Here is a 15,194-nt window from a genome sequence, read left to right on the forward strand (position 1 = left end):
CCCTGGTGTTGAGTGCAAGAGATACTAAACTTTCCACTCCCTCCCACTGCCTCATAGGAGGTTTGATGGAGGAGGACATAGAACTGGGCGACAATGGCAGCAGGTTCAGCATAGGCTACAGAGGGACTCTAGCATCCAGCTGCCTTTCTTGAACCTGAAGCAGATGCCTCATCGTGTCTGATTGCTCCTTCATAACCCACAGCATCTCTTCCTGGGTGGCATGCTCTTGTTCCCTGCATGCTCTCCTGTCCTCCCTGTCCATGTCCAGGTTCTCGGACAGCGTAATCCTCCATGCTCTGAGCTACGTCTTGTCACTCTCAGAGGCACACATTAACTCATTGAACGTGTCCTCGCAAGTAGTCTTTTTCTGCCTTCTGATCTGGGGAAGTCTGTCCTGGTGTGGAGGATGCGCTGACGGACAAGGTTTCAGCTGCAAGGAATGCAAAGCACAAGAGTAGCATTGACAGTTCATACTGGTGCAAGGTTAATTTTTAAAATTAAAAATACACCCCTCCAATACACTTCACTGCAAGCCACAACGTAATCGCAACCATTGGCTATTGCAAGAGTTGGTTTGCTGCTCTAGCCATGGTGAGTAGGCCACGGAGGCATGGGCAAGAGGTCTTGTGCTGCTGCTGCTTTTGTGAAGACGTCATTAGAATCACCAGTTGGAACTTGAGAAAAGCCCCCTTTCCCCCAGCAACCTGGATGGTGCTTGAGGATAGACACCAGTGTAAAGCTCCCCAGATAGTTAGTTAGTTTGTTTTTTACAAAAGCGGCACAGGGTTGAGGGGGAAGGGAGACAAACAGGAAGCTGCCACCCCCATTCCCCCCCCCCCGCCTCTTTATTTTCCCAATGCTGCTTGCAATACATGGTCATCCCTTCTGACCACAATCATGGCACATATAGGAAAGTCTGGTTGTGTGACCCAGATTTCATCAGTGGGGCAGATTACTTGTTGAATGGTTTGTGGTTTAAGGGCTATCGCTGAAAACTTCCCCCGTGTCCCCTGGGTGACCCTATGCAATATCACTGTCCTGAGGGTAACAGAGGCAGCAAGGGAGATGCTGCAAGCAGCTGGGTAGAGACCTGGTCCTTATGCTGCAATGCTGTGTGCTGCAGGGATGCCAGCAGATTTAATACTAGAGTGGCGCAGGAAAGTGTCCTATCATGGTGGACGAAATAAGGCAGCCCTTCCCAGAAACCTTCTGCAAAGGATTGCAGTGTACCTCCAGGATAGCTTCTAGAGATCTCCATGGAGGATTCCTGGGCCATCCCTGTGCACATAAACAGTCTTTTTCGGAGAGCACCCTCTGCGTAGCTGGAGTGGCCATTGATACCCACTACACCTACCTTTTTTTTTTTTTTTTTTTTTTGTTCAGATTAAACATAAAATATAATAGCATGTAACCCCTACAGTTTGATTGGAAATGTGGACTCACCAGAGGTGCCGCCCCCCCCCCCCCCCCCAGCATCACGCTCTGCCGCCAACTAGTCCTGTGAAGGGATGGACTCCAGGGTTGCAAACAGTTCATGGCTGTCGGGGAGAATGGATCCTCCACTTGCCTGCCTCACCACCACCACCTCCTCCTCCTCCTTCTCCTCAACGATATCCTCCTCGTTGTTGCTTGGGGCTCCTGGAAGGTATCCACAGAGGGTTTTGGGGCAGTGGTGGGGTCGCCACTGAGAATCGCATGCAGCTCCTCATAAAAGTGGCATGTCTGTGGGGCAGAACCAGAACGACTGTTCGCCTCCCTTGTCTTCTGGTACGCTTGCCGAAGCTCCTTTACTTCTACGCAGCACTGCTGCATGTCCCTGGTGTAGCCCTTCCCTCTGTGCCTCACGCAATCTTGCAATAGATGTTTGAGTTTCTTCTGCTGGCTGGGAGCCCTGCCTGCACAGACTCTTCTCCCCCACACAGCAATAAGATCCGCACCTCCTGTATACTCCATGCTGAAGTGTGTTTGCGGCTTTAAGTCTCCATGATCAGCTGTACTCACAAGCTCTCCACGCTGATCAAACAGGGAATGAAAACTCAAAAGTTCCTGGGCCTTTAACAGGGGAGCAGCTGTTTCCTGTGTACTGGCTGATGTGCAGTGGAGTTGAAAGCACTCTCCAGAATGGTCACAGCTAAGCACTGTGGGGGCCAATTTGAATTACTCACTGCAGTGTCTACACTATCTCCGTGTCGACCCGTGGATATCGAATCAAGCGCTACGCCTCTCGCGGAGGTGGAGTACAGAAGTCAACTTTACAGGTCACTTAGGTTGGTGGAAGGGACTCCGAAGTGTAGACACATACATTATTAGATCGACTTAATGCGGCTTATGTTGACCTAAATTTGTAGTGTAGACCAAGCCTCAGCTGGAAAGGTTTAAAAGGCGTGATGCTGGCTAAAATCTCTGTTTGCTGCTTTCAGCAGTGATACGTGTTGGTAGAGGTGCCACCTTTCATTTTGGAACATAACCATTTCATCATGAATTTGTGTCATGATGGAAAAAAAATTATCTAGTACTTAGAACTGGGACAACTGGCTTCTTTTCTTAAGTGTCTCTAATGTGCTGCATGACCTAGGGTAAGTCCTATTTGTCAGTTTCTCTTAAGTGTTAGCATTGCTGCCAATATATAAACCAGATTTTCTGAATGGAAACTGTGTGCATCTGAGAAGTGGTCCCATATAACCTGCACGCTCTTGAGATGCCTATATTTATTAATTAGTGACAAAAAGAGACATTGGTATGTATTTGGTCTCCTTGAGGATAAAATCCAGACATGGCTCAGCTGAGACTGTCTTGTCCTTAGTAACGTTTATGGACCCCGACTCAGCACTCTTGCCAAAGATTTGAAAGACTCCAAAGTGCCCGATGCACTAACTGCGTCCTTGGGAGATTTGAGTTACAACTTGCTGCACGGTATGCTTGCCAGGAGAGAGAAGTGGGCATGAAAACTGACTGTCCCATACACGTTCAGCTCACTGTAGAGAAAAGGAAATGGGATGAGGTTTTTATTTAATAGGGAAATACGTTGGGAAAACCCCACAGCAATTGTTTATGTTGTCTTATTTCCTAATTTACCTGTTGAGTTAACCATTGTGTTTTTGTCTCTTAAGGCGAAATCTTAACCTCCCCAGCACTCTTTGAAGTCAAAGGGATTTTTGCATGAGTTAAGAGCCAGAATTGTTCCTTAGCATCCCCGGCATAGATTCATAGATATTAAGGTCAGAAGGGACCATTATGATCATCTAGTCTGACCTCCTGCACAGTGCAGGCCACAGAATTTCCCCCCCCCCCACTCCTGCAATAAACCTCTCACTTTTATGTCTGAGCTACTGAAGTCCTCAAATCATGGTTTAAAGACTTCAAGGTGCAGAGAATCCTCCAGCAAGTGACCCGTGCCCAATGCTGCAGAGGAAGGCGAAAAACCCTCGGGACCTCTTCCAATCTGCCCTGGAGGAAAAGTCACTAAGATTCCTCTGCTGGCAGCTCCCTCCCCTTTTATACCGACTGGTGCTCCAGCTGGAGCATTTCTTTTGACCATGGCTGTGGCAATATCATTTGGGGGGAGAGGCAGCCTCTGATAGGCAGTTCATCTTCAAAGCCCTTTATAAACATTGCCCTGTTAATTTGGTGATATCCCATTACACGAGTGGCTCTCAACCTTTCCAGACTACTGTACCCCCTTTCAGGACTCTGATTTGTCTTGCGTACCCCCAAGTTTCACCTCATTTAAAAACTACTTGCTTACAAAATCAGACGTAGAAGTACAAAAGTGTCACAGCACACTGTTCCTGCTGACTTTCTCATTTTTACCATATAATTATAAAATAAGTCAATTGGAATATAAATCTTGTACTTACAGTTCAGTGTATAATATATAGAGTAGTATAAACAAGTCACTTTATGAAATTTTAGTTTGTACTGACTTTGCTAGTGCTTTTTACGTAGCCTGTTGTAAAACTAGCAACCAGATGAGTTGCTGTACCCCCTGGAAGACCTCTGCATCACTCCAATGGGGAAATGAAGTTGGAGAGAGCAAATAAGTTACCAGGTCCCTGTTCCTACCCCAAAAGTACTTTATAATAATGATCCACAACACCATGCTTTAGAAGAATAATATTGCAGTGTTTATGTTGATTATGGCAGGGTGTGATATGTGGTGATTTTAAATAAAGGCACAGAACAATTAATAGTCAGTAGCCCCCGGGTCCTAGTTCCATGCTTTGGCCACTAGATCATACTGTCCCTTAGCTGTCCTGGATCAGGGCTTCTGATCCTCCTTGCTTGCAGCAAGCTCTGGGATCTGTGCATGGTATTGCTCTGTACTGCGGCAGGGCCCTCCCAGGAGGAAGATGGTGGTATCGCCATTACTACTTTGTTCTATTTTGCAAAGGGGGAAGGTAGGCTTCAGCTTTTTTGGCAATTAAATTGGCAAACGCAGAGTCCAGACCTGGTGTTCTTTTCACTTTCCATACTCTTCTCTTAGGAGCTACGAATAAAAATACCTTTAAAAGTGAAAAATGTGTAGGTAAACCCCTGCATGTGCCACCTTAGGCATGAAAAAGCATTTATTTTATCCATACCATATGCAGCTTTTGGGCAATCTTGATTTTTAATATTCTACATGTGTGTTTTTAGTGTCTAACCCACAAGGCTCTGTTCCTGTTGAATGTTTGTTTGTGCCCTCTGTGTTACCTTTGTTTGGGTCTTTTTTGCTGTGCATACAGCCCTAGGTTTATGCCAGCCAGCCTGCTTTTCAATCCAAAGGATTTAGGAGCTACATTACATGTACACATTTTGTATATAATGTTGACGGTCTTCCAAGGAACTTTCATGCACATATTGAATAGAGAGATCTATTATCATTTCATCATGAAGCATTTCTTTGGAAACCCCTCTAAACACACTTCATTGTACCTCAATTATTTCTTCATGCACTAGTCTTTAAAGGAAAACATCAGTCATGATTTTAACCTGTCCAAGGTCTGGTTTGGTCACTGGCTGTAGAAGTACAATGACTGCACTAATGACATTACAGGCCGTGGAAGGTCTGACCACAATATGTTGTGTTCAGCTCGGAAACACAGCCACGTCATTTCATAGTAGGGAGCGCAGATTCCTGTGAGGTGAGCACTCTTGGGCTCTTTAAGAAACAGAGCATTCTATGATCCTTATTTCAGTTCATCTTTGCTTTAAAAAGTTTGAGAACTTATGGAGCACACATTAATTGAAGGATCTCAAGACTTTTTTACAAATGTGAATAAATTGGCATCCTCCTTAAGGTGGGTGGGTCTCACTAGCCTCATCTTGTGGATGGATAGACAGAGGCACAGAGTGATTAACTAGTTTACCCAAATGCACATAACGTGTCCGTGGCAGGCCAGGAATATACCCTCGGGGGGAGCCTGGGGCCGGGCTGGGAACGGAGCCGAGGTGGGGCCAGGGCCGGGAGTGGAGCCGCGGCTGGGCTGCGGTGGGAATGGGCAATTGGCCTTGGCTGGGCTGGGGCCAGAGCAGAGTTGGGGGAAAAGTGGGGCTGGGGGGCACTCCCTTCCTGCCCCCTGCTGTGCCCCCTGTAGGAGGGTGCACCCCACAGTTTGGAGGCCACTGATGTAATCAAAGCTGGCTCTTCTTTGCCATGCACTTGCGGCCACAAGGCTGTCCACACATCCCTCCGAATGCAGTGGCGCATGGCCTGCTTATAACGAAAAGGAGTTTAAGTGTCAGAACAGGGGCATAATTCTGCTGATCCTGCCAAACGGGTGCATGTAAATGGATGCAGGAGACTCTTTAGACTGAAGCTGCCCATTGCGCAGCTCTGCAGTCATAGTCCTGTGCCAGACGTGCTGGCAAACTTCACTTTCTGCTGTTTCTAATCAGAGGTTGTAAATCTATCCCAACCTAAAGCCGTAATGGCTATTGCAGGTCTGCGGTTAAAATGGTCCCTGATGGAGGCTGTCAGTATGGGAGAGAAATACTTTTCTTGTGAGACAATGTCTGCTCCAGGTCAAAATAAGGAGAGACAGCGGTAATCTAATGGTTTGGTCTGAAAGGCTGGGACACTAGCTGCATGGGGGTAATTTGATTTCCCTTTCCATTTTGCTGCCTGTTGGTGTGTGTGACACTCTCCTCGGAGAGCCCAGAACCCTAAGCCACGGTCTTACTCCTTTGCCTCCGCCGGTGGGAGCTGTGCTGCCGCTCAGCTGTCTGTCTGTCTGGCCAGCAGACGTGAGACTCTGCCCGCCTTAACATTAACCAGCCCTAGCAATGGGTGAACCCCACTTCCTCCGTTTTCCCTTTCTGTGGTGTCCAGTCCCTCTCACCGGATACTCACAGAAAGTGATGTTTGCTGCTTCCAAAGAGACCGTATATACATCAGCTTGTTCGGTTAGCTAGGGACTTGCCAGTATAGCCACACGGAGCTCTTAAAACTAAGAATAAGTTTATTAACAGAGATTGTGTGATACTAAGGAGAGATCACCGAGACAGGAAAAAGGTTACAGACCAAACAAAACCTCCTTTCTAGTGACCAAAAACTTACTTCTAGCAAGGTATAGCATTGCCTAAAACAGTTTCTCCTGCCCTACAGGCCAAGGGCATCCACCATGCCCAGGCTCAGAGAGCACTGCTCTGTGTTCCCTCAGTGGTTGATGGATCACCTAGAGTGTCTTTTTGTTCCCCTTCAGGCTTTCCAGCTCCATGGCCTTTGTCTCAAGGGCCAGGAAGACCATCTGGTGGTGCAGATGCTGTCCGTCGCGCCCGCCCCGCTCACTAAACTGCTTCTTCCTCAGCTTGTTAGCTTTGTTACTTTGTTTACGTGAAATGTGAATGTACTTGCCCATTGCCCTCTTCAAGCAGGTTAATACCTTTGTCTAGGGCAGAGTTGGACGATGCATTCCCTCCCAAACACAAAAGCATGACCATGAATTTGCCAAGGTACGTAGTACACAACATATAGGGAAGTTCAGCAACTATCTCGAGTGCTGCAGGAACGTTAGTCAGTGCACAGGCAAACTTGAAATGCTTTTAAGGGTGATCACTAGGGCCCTGTGTTAAAACTTCGCACGCTGCATCATCCCAGTTGGTGCGGAGTTTTAAAGTTGGTTTAAACTTTGGTCGGATTGGCAAAAAGTCATCCCATTTCTTTAATACAGGCAGCTGTGATGGCATTGAGCAATCCACCTGTTGAGCCAGCATAGCTTTGAGTGAAACAGTTGAAGTACTGAAAGCCACTAACCGCACAAGGCTCCCTTAAGCCTGCAATGCAATTGTCTGTCTGCATTAACTCTTTGGAGGCTGCCAACTCATAGATGACAGAGTTTGAATCAGTTGCTAGGAGAGGATCTTAAATTTCTATGGGGACTTTCATCCCAACAAGCTTTATGAGCTCCTCTGGGGGTGCATCCTGGCAAGCCCAGTGAAGTCAGTGGGGGTTGTCCAGGTATGAATGGATCAAAATTTGCCCACCAGTATGCACCCGTGCATGGAATTCCTTCCTCCTTAGAGGTTGCTGCGTTTCAGTGGTGGGTGAAGGAACCAGCTGTTCAACAGTGCAGCAGGGACATGGCGTATTAGGCTGTGTCTACACTGCCACTTTCAGGGCTGAAACTTTAGTCGTTCAGGGATGTGAAAAAACACCCCCCTGAGGGACAAAAGTTTTAGCGCTGAAAAGCGCCGATATAGACAGCACTTCATTGCTGGGAGTGTGGACCACCCCTTGTTCGGGGTGGGTTTTGTTTTGTTTTTTATTGCCGGGAGAGCTCTCCCCCGGTGATAAAGCATGTCTACACTGCCCACATCACAGTGCTGCAACGTGGCAGTGTAGACATACCCATAGTTTAGGACAGGGAGTGAAAACTAGCGTGGCATCCAGTTGCAACAGCAAGCAGAAGTTAGTCAGAATGGAAGTATAAATGAATGACTGCTGCCGTTTGGGTGCTTTAAATTTCCCCCTTGGTCTGCAGGGGCTTTCCTGCCCTCCAGGGTCTGTTCCATTGAATAGCATCGAGTTCCTGGATAGTAAAATTTTCTCCTTTTGTGGGGGAGGAGTGGGAATTTAAGGCTCCAGATGCCTTCATAAGACAAGGATTGCAGGTCAACTTTTTCTTCGGTGAATATACCAGGAGACTGGGAGGAGGGAAGGGGACTAGCCTCCTTTGCAGTGAGTTTGTGAGCTGCAGGTGTGCAGGGGAAGCTGTTCTTTACCAGTTAGAGCAGGGAACTTTGGCAGTTGAGACTCCTGGCTTCTCTTCCTGATTCTGCATTTCCGTGGGACCTTGGCAACTTTCTTGGCATGTGTTCTCCCCCTTCTCTTCTCCCCCCCCCCCCGGTTACTGTAGAATACCCACTTATTAAGGGGGTTGGGAGGACCTCCGAGGACTGCAGATCATTATCATTCATTGCAACGCTCACCTGAACATCTTCCTTCCCCCCCAATCTGGTCATTGCTTGGCCACTGATTCTTGGCAGCAGATTCTTTCTGTGCCTCACAGTTGTGGTGACAGCAGGAATGTCAGGGTGCTTCTAGCCAGCAAGGCAATTTGCTCAGTGCAGCATCCAGCACACTGGTGGTCACTGGCTGTTTTGATGTCAGCCCCAACGGGCATGCCTTTGTGAAGGATGCCTGGAAATGGGCAAATAAACGAGGCAGAGGCATTCCTGTGACCGCGGCGTATCTGCCTGCAGCAGATAGCAAAGTGGTTTATTGTCGGGGCCGATCTGCGGTCCCAAGGAGAAAAAGCAACTTCCTCTCTTCTCTCCCCTTCTCCCCACTGCTTTTATTTATTTATTTATTTTGTGCACGCTAACTGCTGTTTCGGTTGAAACAGACACTGGGTTGGGCATGCGGTGCTCTTGTCTATAGCAGTGGCCAGGAGCGGTTTGAAAGGGGCTGAGTTGCAATTTACAGCACTGTAAACGTTCTGTGCTGCTCCCTGTGTGCTGGTGACCGGGATCTATACATCTTGCAATACTCGCAAAACCCTAGGCACAAATGGATACCCCAGCTGAGATCTAGGTATCTTCGGGTGTGGGGTTACTATGTGCGGAGATGGGTTGGAATAACATGTTGATTTCTTTTGCACATAAATAAACTGCAGTTCTGCACATAAAGGGTTCACCACTGCAATGGCAATGTTTGCTGAATCCAGGCAGTGGTGGAAATTTATGCTTTGTATAATTTAACAGTTAATACGGGAATAATGCTTAATGCCTCTTAAACAGCTGGTAATAGAGGGCAGCATTAAGACATTAGTTACTTTGAGTTGAAATCCTGACAAAGCGGGGCTTAAAAACCTCTCCAAACAAACCACTTAAAGTGTCTATAAAAATCAACAACTTGTAAATCGCTCTTTGGGGTGGGGGGGAGATTCTCTCACGGGTTGGGTTTTTTTCATTGTGGCTGAAAAAGGAAGTGTAACATCTGAGATTCCGTTCAAGAGGTGGGTGAGTGGAATGCTTGCGAAAATACACCCAGTGCTGGGGTGGATTTCCTGGTATTTGATACTGGTCCCAGTGACTTAGATCAAAGGTGTGTGGTGTTCATGTAATGTTTACATAGCATCATCATTTATGAAGCACTTTAAAAGAGAATAAAAGTCGGCCTTCCTGCAAACACAAATCTGATGAAAGGGAGAGGGGCTGGGGCTGCTCCGGCCAGCGAACGCGGGGCTGGGGCTGCTCTTGGGGTTGGCCAGCCTGGTCCGGGGCTGCGGCTGGGGGTGGTCGGCTGGCGCGGCTTGGGCTGGGGGTTAACGGTTAGGCTGGGTTAACCAGTAAGATTAATGCTTATCAGTTAACCGTTCACTATTTTACATCCCTATGAGTAACTACAAATACAAGTGGCCCACAGCATATACTGTCTGTGGAGCTTGAAATCCTAGATTTTGAAATGGATGATCGGGATGGTGCTAGAGTGGAGGCAGTGAAAGAAGTGAGTGAGGTTTTAATGGGGGATTTGAAGGCTGAGTGTGAGGATGGACTTGAGAGGTGGGAATAATGATGTCCTCTTGTCTGTCTCCCAACGGCTCATGAACAAAGCATGTTCTCCAGCGTTTTCCCAGTCAAGTTTGAAGTGACTCAAAGGGTTCTCACCAGTTCCCCATAGACTCTCTTCTTGACAGCTCAGTCTCCATTTTCAGTTCCTTTCAGCCCATTTACACCTATTTTACAGTGGCTGCCTCCTACTCGGAGTGAAGTAGTTACCACTTCAGTCTCCACCAGTGGGAACAGGTCACCTCCCACCCGTACTTGGATGTTTTGAGACGTAGGCCCTGATCCATGCAGGCAGAATGTTCTCATAGGCAGTGGAACCCAAGCAAGCTGACTGCATGGGTCCGTTTGCAGGATCAGAGTTGTACCGTGTTAAGATTTTGTCAGGTGCTGCGTACCACAGTGATGTGCTCAGTAGAAATGCCTATGGATAAATCAATAAAAATAAACTCTTATTTGGGCTTTCGTACGGTTGGAATGTTCCTTCGTTAAAGGAACAAGGCAGTCGTGCTCTGATGTGACGAAAAGTCCTTTTAAGAAAATATAAGGCAGTGAGGTTTTAGAAACCATTTGTGGCTTGACTTTGTTGTTTAGCTGGACTGTGGTTTGAGCAAGTTTTAATCTTCTGCTTTCCTGTTTCCTTGCACTTGTAGGGTGACGTGGCCAACAGGCGCATAATGAAGAGGAGCTTTTGGATTTCCTAGTTCTTTGAGACCGAGATTCAAAGGAGAAGAACCTCCCATCTGCTTCTTTGCCATGTCTGGATCTACTCAGCCCGTGACACAGAACTGGCGAGCCACCGAGCCGCGCTATCCCCCTCACGCCATGTCCTATCCAGTTCAGATCAGTCGGACACATGCGGTAAGGCAGACCTCTCACTTCCCTCGGGACGGGCGTAGGATTGCGTGGCCCTGTTGTAAGGGACAGTGATTTGGATTTAATGGCTTCCGCTGAGGTGGGGTGTCGAAGCGAATCGAAGCACACTTCCCTCTCTCCTAATGGGATTTCTTCTTGCCTCTCTCATCTGTTCTCTCTCTTCTCCATCCTCAGGGTGTCTATAACTTCTCCCCCTCTCCTACTTGGCCACCTGCCTCAGTGCTGCTCAGGGCTCCAGTTCATGGCTGTATTCTCAGAAGCTTGGTGGGTCGTTCGTTGTCCCGGAGAGAACACAATTGGTTAAAGGAACACGAGCAGGCGTTGGGAGTGGAGGGGAAGTGCGGTTAACCACATGTGTGGAGTTCAAGGACTCTGCCTCTGTCCCTTTCTGGCTCGGCTTTTACAATGTGTGCTGAATCATGAGGTGGCTGGCATCCTTCCACGAATGCCAACGTATCACTTCCCAGCAAGCCTGACCCTCCGCACTCATGTTTGTTTGAGAATTCTTGTGATTTCCTCCAGGGCAGGCAGGCAGCCGTGCCAAAGGGGCTGCCATCTAATAAACCTACTATTTGCTTTTCAGTCAGGTAGCCGAGACCCCTCTCTTTGTAGGGCTTCTGGCCTGGGGAGGATGCTGCATATTGTGATGGTGAAAGAGAGGGGAATCCGTGCTGTTTTTTTTTAATACAGCCTCCCCCCAGCTCTTAGGTTTTTCTCTTCTCCTGTAGATGAAAGGCCTTGTCTTCTGTTGGACTGGGAAATACACTGAGGCAAGGAATGTACTCAAGGATCAAAGTCTGGACTCCTGGCTCTGAGTCCCTCCTGCTCTAAGCACTAGACCGCACTACTCAATCAGTCCAAAACTCTCATGGGGCACACCGGAGGATTGGAAAGTCATTTGGGATAGCCACGTCTGACACAGAGGGAAGCAGGCTGGGTTTTTGGGCGTGGGAGAATCTAGGCTATGTCCTGAAGAAGCCGTTTGCATGTGAATCAGTTATCTTTTCTTAGTGGTGTTTGCTAGCAAAGCTGTTTTTCCTAATCCTATTATCCAGAAGCTATGCAAGACAGCGCTTCTATTTGATGACCCAGAGCTAGGAAGGGTTAACCCATCCAAATCCCACTGCTCTGTACTGTCACCCCTACCCCAGCTCACTCCTCCTGGATCTTTGAATGTTTTGAGATTTAAGATCGAAATGGAAAAGACTTTCCGTAGTGGAACAGCTTCCATCGGCACAAGTTGCTTGAACTAATCTTATTAGGTGTCGGAGCATAGAGCATACTTGTCAGGCTGCTCTTTGGAGCCAGCCCCTTGGTGAGTCAAGCAAGTGGACCACAGTTACGAAGGCGTTTATAGCGTGTTTTAGTGTAGGCGGGCTGAGGTGACCTTGTTTCAGGGTTAACTTTGTAACAGGGAATCCTATTGAACTGCCCTGACTGCAAAGCCTCCAAATCCAGGAAATGTCGATGTGAGGCTGAAAGTTTTGTTCTTCCCCCACTCTGCTGCTCTTCAGGAGCACAGCACCCATGGGAGTGTCTGGGAAGGGGTCGGGGTCGGGAAAGCTCTGCGGTAGAAAGCCAAGTAAGGTGAGGGGAAGGGATGGGCTTTCGGCTCTGTTTCTTTGCTTATACGGGGTTGCTTGGGGCCTTTCTTCTGCCCTCTTTTACATTCCACAAGGAGGCTTTTCGTCTTCGGTAACCAAGACACACGTGTGAGTCTCGACACAGTTCTCCCTTCCGCGCCTGCTGTGTGGGGGCACGAGAGGGGCTCGGCGCTCTCATCTCTCTGCTGGCCTCTGGCAAGTACCCTAGGCCTTGACGAGCTGGCGCTCTTCGCCTTCCAGCTCAGCTCCCACCCTCCTCAAATACTTGTGTATATTCCTCCACAGCTTGGTAGCAGCATCCTAATGTCAAGTCTCACTGTTGCTGGTGGAGAGCAGGAGAAGGGAAACCCTCTTGGCTGGTGGGGTTCTTCCCTCCCCCCCCCCCCGCCCCGCAGTCTCACCCCAGTCCTCAGGGGAATTTTGGGTCCTGCTCGTTGGGCGGCTTCCTGTCAGTTTGCTTTTCTTACGGTGGGTGGTCATTAGCCTGTCGAGCAGGCTCTGGAGCCCTTCTGCCCAGGCTGCAGCTCTGTATCCTAACCTTTTGCTGGTCAGCCAATTAGCCACAGATGGGGGAAGGAGCTACTCTGTCGCTGGACCCCTTATTGGCTGTGGCAGCATGCAGCTTATACACCCCAGTGCAGCGCAGTTTCACAAGGATGCCATGTGCAGTGGAGTGAAGGGGCAAATTCTGTCCTGATCAGAAACTAGACATGGGGGTGGAGGCTGGAGGGGATGGGGGTGCGGAGAAACACACACCAGGTTTGCAATCATTTCAGAGCCTTTAAAGAGAGTCCACTTTGAGTGTAACCGCAGAAATGAGCGAATGCTCAGGGCTGTGGGCTCGACTTCTTATATCTTCCAAACCAGCTTTGCTTTTCCTTTTGTGGCACCATCTAATAAGGTGAAACCAACCAGTTGTGTTGGATGCAAGTTGAAACATGAGTGCTAGATTTTTTTCCAGCCTGCCCTTCCTCGCTGGCTGGCATGAATGCTGTTTTTATTCTGCTGAGTTAAGGTTGGAGCAGTTTGCTGGCTCAGCTTCTAAAGGCTATTTTTACAGCCACATTAAATCTTCCAGAGTTATGTGATACTGCTGAGGTGTTTAGGAGCTGGAGAGGCCTTGTTTGAGGCTGCAGATGGGAACCCAAAAGGATCATTTCCTACTTAGTGAATACAGAGGAGTCTTTCCCCCTCTTCCCACCCACGCAGTCTCCGCCACGGCCTCGTCAAAGCTACCTTGTCTCCCTTAACAAGGTGGAGGGTGGGGCATTTCTCAGAAACCTCTTCCTGTGTGATCTCCTTGTGCTCTGTTTGCAAATGTACATATCTCACTTGGCAGAGCTGGCACCTGACCATGGCAGTAGGGACAGAGCTCATCTCTGGTTAGGACTATTGGGGAGGGAAGATGCAGTTGTTTGCTTTGAAGTTGCTTGCAGTGTGGTATTAACCCCAGCGTGGCGCTTGCTTGCATGTCTGGCCAGGTCACTTTTGTCATGGGCTGTCTGTCTAGTAAGAGCTAGTTTGGAAGGAGATGGTGGAGGAACAAACCTGCCCCGGTGCTAATAAGTGTCTGCTTTTAATGATATTTTGATTCAGGTTTGCTACATCCTCTAACATATTTTGCAAGAATAGGGTCCTAACCCTAGGTAAATTCATGACTACTTAGGCTGCCCGCAGGATATTTTTGATTACATTGGTAGGGACTGTTCGGTTCTTACGTTTGTACGGTGTTTAGCACTACGGTGCTTGGATGTCTAGCTGTGACCATAATACAAGTAAATCCATAGCTTTGTCTCAGTGGTCCTGCATTCACACACCTTGACCCCCATATCGGCTGTTGAAAAGAGCCTTGTAGAAACGGGGGGCGGAGGTGGTGGTTCAGAAATTTAGCCTTAAGATGGTTTCAGGCTCAGAGAAACTTTCAGAGGAAGAGAGATTTGTTTAAAGATGAGGCAAATAAGAGGGGGCGTGATAAAAGCATGCCAAACAATGGGTGGTATAGAGAAGGTAAATTGGGCACTTCTATTTACCTTTCTCATGATGCAAAAACAAGGGCACAAAAACAGAAAGGCAGAGAACTTCAAATTAAAAAAGGGTTACATGTTTTATGGATGTCTTTGCCGCAAGGTATCATTAAGACCATGAGTTCAGAATTTGAAAGAGGACTGGACATTTATATGTCTAATGAGAACATGCAGAGTTCCTTTAGTAAGGGTTTAATAAAAAGGAACAGCCCCCTGCCTGCCAAAAAAAAACCCCAAATTTGGAAGGGACATAAATCCTCATGCTTAGGAGTATAAACCAACCTCTAATATGTGGGGTTAAGAAGAAATTTCCTGTATAGGTAGGTAGGTTATTTTATCATCGCCCAATTCAGAGGTTTTTTCAACTTCCTGGGAAGTATCTGGTACTGGCCACTGTCAGAGAGACAGGATGCTAGTGAACCCACTGGTCTGGTACGTTATACCATCCCTGTATAGCTCATTTTTGCTTTATTTAAAATAAATGACATGCGATCTCTGTAGAAGTGTGGGTGTTCTTAATGGGAAAGGCAAAAGCCTTTCCTTTTTTAAGGCCAAATTCAGCAATGGTGTTTATCTGAAAACAGCTGTATGAACGGTTCCTCCCTTTGCTCCCAAGTGCACTGAATCGTGGACCAAGCAAAAGGGGACAGCAGATCATTTTCCACATTTAATGAGTAGCTGGAGCAGCATAATATGTGGATGT

The 15,194-nt window shown here is 47.8% G+C and overlaps 2 protein-coding genes across 12 annotated transcripts in view; both read left to right on the top strand.

Moving 5' to 3' along the window:
* The window catches only part of SCARB1 (scavenger receptor class B member 1), a 540,196-nt gene that overhangs the window by 334,834 nt on the left and 190,168 nt on the right, over nucleotides 1–15,194 (top strand). The window lies entirely within an intron of this gene.
* NCOR2 (nuclear receptor corepressor 2) overlaps nucleotides 1–15,194 on the top strand; it is a 398,218-nt gene that overhangs the window by 93,543 nt on the left and 289,481 nt on the right. For all 11 annotated transcript variants that reach the window (XM_074972263.1, XM_074972265.1, XM_074972262.1 and 8 more), the window contains one exon: nucleotides 10,641–10,848. In XM_074972263.1, the coding sequence (XP_074828364.1) occupies nucleotides 10,744–10,848 (105 nt within the window). In that variant the 5' untranslated portion in view covers nucleotides 10,641–10,743. The remainder of the gene's footprint in view (nucleotides 1–10,640; nucleotides 10,849–15,194) is intronic.

Source organism: Natator depressus, chromosome 15 (assembly GCF_965152275.1).
Source record: "Natator depressus isolate rNatDep1 chromosome 15, rNatDep2.hap1, whole genome shotgun sequence".
In the NCBI taxonomy this organism is placed as follows: Eukaryota; Metazoa; Chordata; order Testudines; family Cheloniidae; genus Natator; species Natator depressus.